Genomic DNA, 7,812 nt, shown 5'->3' with positions numbered 1-7,812 from the left:
ATCATATCCCAGCATTTTTCATACCCCAAATCATATCCAAAAAAATCACCCACAAAGTGATTGTTGTTCTAGAAAAATAATTAAGGGAAAAAAATAATAATAAAGAAGAAGGATTAAATTAAATTAATTAAATTAAATTAGGTGCTTGTCATGCGCAATTCTTCTCTTCCACGGATCTGACACTTGTTCAGCGCTCCCTACCCCACCCAACCATAAAAAGTTAAAAATCCAACCCACTTCTCTCAACACTGCCGTCACGCCGTTTTTCTTTTCATTTTCACCTCACTTCTCACAACACCAACCACGCTCCAGACTCCACTCTCCCATTCCTCAATTCCCTAATTTCGATGGCCTCCTCCAAACCCTAATTCCCCAAATTCCACCCGCAATTCCGCCATGGACAACAACACTACCGCCAACGGCACCAACAATTTCAACGTCGCCGATTCTCGTGACTCATCGCCGCGCTCTCGGGACGCTGACAACAACGGCAACCACTACAACAACAGCAATAACTCCTTCATCGATGAACCGCCTCCGCCATCCTCCGCCGCTACAACCGCCAAGGTGAAATTCATGTGCAGCTACGGCGGAAGGATCCAGCCCCGCCCTCACGATAACCAGCTCACCTACATCGGCGGCGACACCAAGATCGTCGCTGTCGATCGCCACGTCAAATTCTCTGCCCTCGTCTCCAAGCTCTGCTCCATCGCTAACGCCGATGTCTGCTTCAAGTACCAGCTTCCTGGCGAGGACCTCGACGCCCTCATTTCCGTCACCAATGACGAAGACCTCGACCACATGATGGTCGAGTACGATCGCCTGTGCCGCTCCTCACCTAGACCCGCACGCCTGAGGCTCATCCTCTTTCCTCTCCCCAACACCACCACCAGCACCACCACAACCATCACAACCACAACCGCAACCACCACCAACAATGCGCCTCTTCCTCCTCACCCTTCAGTTCTTACCAAACCCGAGCGTCAGTGGTTCGTGGACGCTCTCAACTCCGTTCGGATTCCAGAACCTTCTTCTTCCTCGTCTCCTACGCAACTGCCTCATCCATCTTTCGCGGCATTGAATCCGGATTTTCTGTTCGGATTAGATAATCATAAACCACATCACGCGATTTCAATGGATCCCGCACCTTCCGCTCCAACCGTTCCGGATTTCTCTATTGGATCCTCGGAAAACGCGCCAGAAGCAGTTGGAGAAACTGAATTCGTTAGGCACGTGCAGGAGATGCAGAGGCTTCACCTCCGGAACAACAACACGACCAGTGACCAACCACCACAGCCTCAACGTAAAAGCACCGAAGAGAACGGCGTTGAGTATTACGCTCAGAAGAATCAAGAGAAACCGCCTAATTCAGGACCGGTTCACGGAAATGGACCGGTTCCCGTTCCGGTTCATGGCTCGTTTTTGCACAACCCGGTTGGTCATGGTGGCGGTTACTCTTTGCCGGTTTCTGGAACCGGAGTTGAACCGGCTCCGGTTTATATCATTCAGACGCCTTCGGGAGTCTACCAGGCAATAACACCGGTGGCCGGACCGGTTGGTCCCGGTCCGGTTTATCTGATTCAGAAGACGCCGGCGTCGGTTTCACATGCACCGACGCCAGTGTCGCATGCACCGGCGCAGAATGGTGGTTACGGCGGTTCCGAGGTTGGTTCGGCTGCGGAGCGAGGCTACTCGCAGGTTGCATATGCGGTACGACCGCAGGCGGCAGCGGCTCCCAGCGGTGACGGGTGGAACTGAGAAGAACTGTGATTTGTTCGTATGCTGTGTTGTGTGATAGTTTGATACAAGTCGATATTTGGTTCCTTCGTTTCGTGGCGCAACGCTTTCGCTTAGTTTTGGTGTTTCAATTTTTTTTTCATTGTTAAATTTGGGGTTATTGTCATGGATATTATTGTTTCTTGTGCATATTAAAAAAATGGATTTGGAGATTTGTTAAGAGTGTAACTAGTTTCTCAATAGTATATTCCTTTTCCATCAGTGATCCTGTCTCCATTATTCTTTCTGCAATATTCATTGTGTGATTCTGTGGTTCAGTGGCTTTTTTGTTTGTTTGATGCGTTAGTTTTCTGATGAGTAAAAGACTGATATTTTTCAATTTTTAGCATATAGCTTGCCATTGTGATGCAATTGATTGATGATTGGCAAACAAATTTGGTTAATGGTTGATGTGACCGGGGAACTAAATTTTCCAATGGAGAGATTGAAGATTGTTTAGCTACCAAGGTTAACAAAACTGAAATTCTGAATCAATCACCCAACCGAAAGGCGTAACCAAACATCCCATGTGTTTACACGCGTTAAACAGCTATGGAATGTAATTGGAATTGGTTTGGCTACATTATTAGGAGGGTGAGAATTTATGATGTGAGGGGTTGAGTATAAAAAGTTGAGCGTATATTCAAGTATAGAAATATATTTACATGAATTTACATGAAAGAGATTATATAATAAGTGATGTTTAAAATAGCATTAGTCATTTGCTTGCCAATTGAGTTGGTTACATGTATTATCAGGTATCAGCGGCTATTTCCGGACCAATGGCCTCACATGGGAAATTTCAAGAGGAAAAACATATTTTCCTAGAATCCATATATCTTCAACTTTTCTCATTTCCTTTTTATTTATTCCCATTTTGTATGCCATCACTGAAATGGGGGAAGTTAGAGAGAACAAATGCAGACAATATCGCAGGGAGTACTAGCCACTCTTCCTTGATCTGTTAAAAGCACTCAAAAATCAATAAAATATTACTAGAAGAATAATAAACCAAGATGTAACTGTAATAATTATTTTCAAGAAATAAAATACCTCTAAAAAACCATATGCTAAATTCATCAAAGCCACTGCCTTCCCATATGGATCCTTGGGTGAGAATTCTACTGCTGTAAGAAAGCAATTTCCTCTTTCATTTCCATAGTATCTAGTTTCAAACTCCAATTTTCTACCAGGAAAAATAATCACCTGGGAAAGATCACAAATCACAAGTGTTGAGAGTGAAGGTAACATTGAATCTTTATGAGAATGCTTCTCTATTGGAATTTGATTTAAGAATGACAAAGATATGAAGATGACCTTCCGGGTGCCTGTGAGCTCAAATACATTTTCATCTTCATCACTGCTCTTCTTTCTCTGTAACGTCCAATCGGAGTTCATCATAGACCACGTTGTTCCCTTTAGTTCTGCCAGGAGATGAGTTTCATCCGATGCAGTTGTGCCAACCACTTCTAACTTGATGTTAGTGTTTGATTTCTCAGTTGTCAAGTTCCTATTTTACGCAAAAAGGCAAGATAACAGAAATTTAGTATCTAATTACGCAGGTAACAGAAAAATCAAGCAAGAAAAGTCAGAAAATAAAAGCCATAGATGGCAATTAGATATAACAGCTATCTTAGTCTTCCTTCCTAAATTAACAGCAGTATCTAAATATAAGCATGTTAGAAGGATATAAGAAAAGTACATTCTCACACAAATCTAAGAAAAAAGCTTATAGAAACACCTACTTACTTACTGTCATGTGGTAAAATATGATCATCTCTTCACCATTGTTACTGCTAAAAGTTTGGATAATAATATTCTAAATTCTGCATGTTTGGCTTTCGCTTACCGGCTGTGGATGTTTATGATCTCGTTGCCAGCCTCATCCACAACATTTGTCCAATTTTTTGTTTGTTGAAACTTTCTCCAAGGCAGGAATGGAGCATAGCTTCGTATGGATGGACGGGTGGAAACCATTTGCAACTTGTATGACGCCGGAACAGGAGGAGTCAAAGAGAGACCAACGCAAATACTAATAGGCTCCGACCATTTGACTGCAGACGTCAAATCTAACCACTTCTGAAGTGGTAGTTTACATGCTGCATTTTGCGAATCCTCGAGATTTATTGAAGTTTTTCCCAAAACTTTGGCCGGCCGCACCATTCGAAAGTTGACACATGGGCGGTAAATGAGCTCAAGGACCAACTCGCCTCTGCTTTCGCATTGGAAGACAGCAACTTGTTTCCCTTCGGGCTGTGACGAAATGCTTAATTGTTTCTTAGCATTGAAAAGTATATCTTCTTGTTTCTTCTTGAAGGATACAACTAGTTTACCCTTATGCCCAGATGGTAAGTCTCTCACATCAACAATCTCAAGCATCACCTAAATAAGAATCATCAAATGAATCCAAAAATGTTACAATGTTTTATGCCTTTTCCAAAGTCGGTTTTGTTAGGTAGACAATGACTTTTGTGAAGAAACCTATTGAAAACACTCTATCCCTAAATTACCTCATAAACCTTTGCACACCTAATGAATTAAACATCCATCCATTGTTAACTGTGGATGAGTAAATCGGATCAAAAGAAATAACTATCGAATTAAAAATAATGAACATAATCATCTGCATATCTATTGAAATTAAACATCTAACATATCTATTGTTCACATTGTTTAGTGTTCTCATTGTCTACCTATATTTTTCCAAAGTTATAGGAACCTACCTCCACAAGCATCTTCTGTGGAAGCTGAATCAGATTCTGGTTTTTATTGGATGGAGTCCAATCATTCTGCATAGCATCTACTTTGAACTTATCAAAGGTAAGAGGAGATGGGGGATTACCCCTGTGCATTGCTCCTGCTTTCCAGTATCTTGTTCCAAATGTCTCTTCCCATTGGTTGGTGGTTTCGAAAAATCCAACATCCAGCTTTTGACCCTTGCTTCTGTCCGAATCTGTGTCATCATGCTCCAACACTTTGCCCATAATTGCCACCAGATCTTTGCAGTAAGATGCAGGGTGCAACTGGTGTGAATGCCAGATGAGGTCAACGTCATATGTTGGGACGCAGAAACGACGCATAGACCTTTCTTTGTTCCTCTTGATCAAATACAGAAACCCCTTGTATCGCGCCACGGCTCCTTCAAGGAAGGTATCATCATTCCAATATGGCCTAGAAACCTGTTATTACCTCAAAGTTTTAACAAATTGATAATGAGGTTGGGAATAACAACTAACTTAGGAGTCTAAGCCTGACTCAGAAGGAATTGAGGAAAGGAAAAATAAAACACTAACTTTTTGAAACTTAAAAGCATTGACATAGACAATTTTAATGATAAACTTTGTGTGACATTCTAAATTTCTTGGTTACCTGATAGAAGAAAGTAGTTTGTCTTTTAACAGCCGAGATTAAATCATACTTTGTGGTACTTTCTGGGTCTCCCAACAAGTTTTCATCAAAGTCTTGAAATGAGTCACTGTCCAGATGAAGTTCATAAGGCTCACTTGGATACATTGTGTTCCAGATTTTTTCACTTTCCTCATTGCTGGTTCCTAGAATTGAAGAAACCACATTCAAATCATCAAGTATTCTCCCATAAAGATCCATGCAGTCGCTCTTGTAACGCACCTGACAAATAAATAATCACACACAGAGTAACAGCTAATTACAAGAAGACCAAATAGCACACTCATTGAAACATGATATTATAGTAGTAGTCCACGTAAATAAACAAATAAATTCTATCGTTTCACATATTAGCATTGTGATTTTGGTGCTGAAGCTGTGAAGCATACCGGATTAAGCCTATGACAATGCCAAATCCATTCACAATCAAGAGGCACTACCAAAGGCTCTTGTGTCATTGGTGTCTCTACATGTTTGGCTAGTAAAGGAAGCCAGCAATATTTATACCTGTAATGATAAACAGCTAGTATCTTATTTCATTTTAGGAGGAAACATTTTCTATTACAAGCCTATAAATAAACATACTTTTGGAAATAATCAAATTAGATCCGTGAAGTTACAAATTATAAATCTCCTTTGTTTCTAATTCAAGTTTTGTTAACATGGTAACATGAAGTATTAAAAAGTGTCAGCATGGCATTTCAATTATAAAGTGATATGATTAAAACTTCAATATAATCAAATAAGTGTTTCAAATTGGTTAAATTGGTGTAAAAACTAAAATTAACCAATTTGAGATACCGATTTGATTATTCTAAAATTTTAGCCACGTTGTTTTACTATTGGGATGTTACGTTAACACTATAAGGTTCCATTAACTACAATTGAATTGGAAACAAAGGAGATTCACCATTTGTAAATTTAAGGATTAATTTGTTCATTTTCAAAAGTCAGAACTGTTTTGATCTCAGTAAACAATATAATCAAAGAAGAATACGTACCTGAAAGTAGCTCGCTCTAAAACTGAGCCACCGTAGAGGCAACGATTCCTATCAACTTCTGCCAGAAACAGAAGCTGTTGTTTTGCTTTGACCAAAAGGTCTTCACTTATTATAATTTTCTGGGCTTCAGCCCACTCTAATTCTTGCTGTTTCTCCATTATTGTTGTCTCAATTCTTTAGAGATAACCTCCTTCACAACTCTGAAAGACAAAGAAACCAAGGTTCATTATTTTTACGTTTTTTATTTATGTGGCAATTTGCACCACATTAGAAGAAATGATAATAGTCTTTTTAAGGTGAATCACTTGTTGTTAGTCAACAGTTTGAAAATTGAAACTTCCTTCGAAGCGCGTATATTAATGCGTTGCGTATTGGATGAGATTCAATTTGGATAACGAAACTTCCCGATTCTTATTTTCTAGCTCTCTCAAGAGTCAAGAACCAAGATACTAGCTACGGAATTCGGATTTTTCTAAAATTAAAAAGTACAAATAAAACACAACTTCGAACTTGAAATTTGATAGGCCACAATGGGCCCGTTGCTTTTTTGCTTGCCATAATCCAACGAAATAAAAATACTTATTTATTTATTTATTTTTCAAATAAATATTCAGCAAACTCGCCATTTTCTCTCTCTCTTTTTTTTTTTCTCTTCTTGACCTGAAAGGAAATGATTTTGTTATATCCAGTTAATTTGAGGGTATTACATACCCTTTTTACATGTTTTATATATATATATATATATATATATATATATATAAAAGTTTGGTTAAATCAAACTAATATACGTAATAAATTTTAGAGTAAAGTACTAAATTTGTTCTCTATGTTTGAGCGTATTTCTGTTTTAGCTCTTAAGATTTAAAATGTCTTATTTGAATAAAAAAATATTTCATTTAGTATCAATTTAGTTCCACAGGGAGATAAAAGTTAAAATAATTAACGGAATGTCTTACATAACAACAGCACAAAAACAAAATCGATAATCTAGAGAACAAGTACGAGCTCTAGAGGCACAAAATCAACAGTGAATGCATTAATACATTTATTTATTATTTTTTTATAATATAAATAAAATATTTTTTATAGAACTAAAGAGAATGATAAATAAATGTATTGATGTATCAACGGTTGATTTTGTGCTTTCAGAGCTTGTACTTATTCTCTAGATTATTGATTTTGTTCTTATACTATTATTATGTAGGACATTTTGTTAATTATTTAACTTTGACTTTACTGTAGGACTAAATTGATGTTAAATAAAATTTTTTCGGATTCAAATAGAACACTTTAAACCTTAAAAAACAAAACAGAAATATTCCAAACATAGGAGACCAATTTAGTAATTTACCCTAAATTTTAAATAAATTATTTAAAAAAAAAAATTGGACAGTATTGTATTTGCTACTGAAAAAAAAACATAGAATCTTAATCCCCCTTTCATTCAACTTCGCCTTTTTTTCTTTTTTTTTTTTATTCTCGAAAAGAATTTGTATTAGTTTTCTTTCGTCTTTTTCAATTTTATAATATTTTTCTTTTTTTCTTTTTCTAATTTTCTAAAATCTTTAGACCTTGTTGTTGAATTATAAAAATCATTTTTGTCCTGTTCTTTTATTTAAAATTACATACA

General features: G+C 37.6%; 2 protein-coding genes across 2 annotated transcripts; one reads left to right on the top strand and one right to left on the bottom strand.

Moving 5' to 3' along the window:
- Window positions 1-258: 258 nt before the first annotated feature.
- LOC130940589 (protein PAL OF QUIRKY-like) lies at window positions 259-1,998 on the top strand. Its single transcript, XM_057868777.1, has one exon. The coding sequence runs from the start codon at window positions 397-399 to the stop codon at window positions 1,756-1,758; it is 1,362 nt and encodes a 453-aa protein (XP_057724760.1). The 5' UTR covers window positions 259-396; the 3' UTR covers window positions 1,759-1,998.
- Window positions 1,999-2,393: 395 nt separating this feature from the next.
- Window positions 2,394-6,458, bottom strand: LOC130940588 (glycine-rich domain-containing protein 1-like). Its single transcript, XM_057868775.1, has 8 exons — window positions 6,183-6,458; window positions 5,571-5,688; window positions 5,146-5,403; window positions 4,500-4,955; window positions 3,626-4,158; window positions 3,094-3,286; window positions 2,830-2,982; window positions 2,394-2,737 (listed from the first exon to the last, which is right to left on the bottom strand). The coding sequence occupies exons 1-8, from the start codon at window positions 6,338-6,340 to the stop codon at window positions 2,639-2,641; spliced, it is 1,968 nt and encodes a 655-aa protein (XP_057724758.1). The 5' UTR covers window positions 6,341-6,458; the 3' UTR covers window positions 2,394-2,638.
- Window positions 6,459-7,812: the final 1,354 nt, after the last annotated feature.

The sequence above is a fragment of the Arachis stenosperma genome, chromosome 7 (genome assembly GCF_014773155.1).
Source record: "Arachis stenosperma cultivar V10309 chromosome 7, arast.V10309.gnm1.PFL2, whole genome shotgun sequence".
NCBI lineage: Eukaryota > Viridiplantae > Streptophyta > Magnoliopsida > Fabales > Fabaceae > Arachis > Arachis stenosperma.
This window is presented reverse-complemented; position numbering and strand designations above follow the sequence as displayed.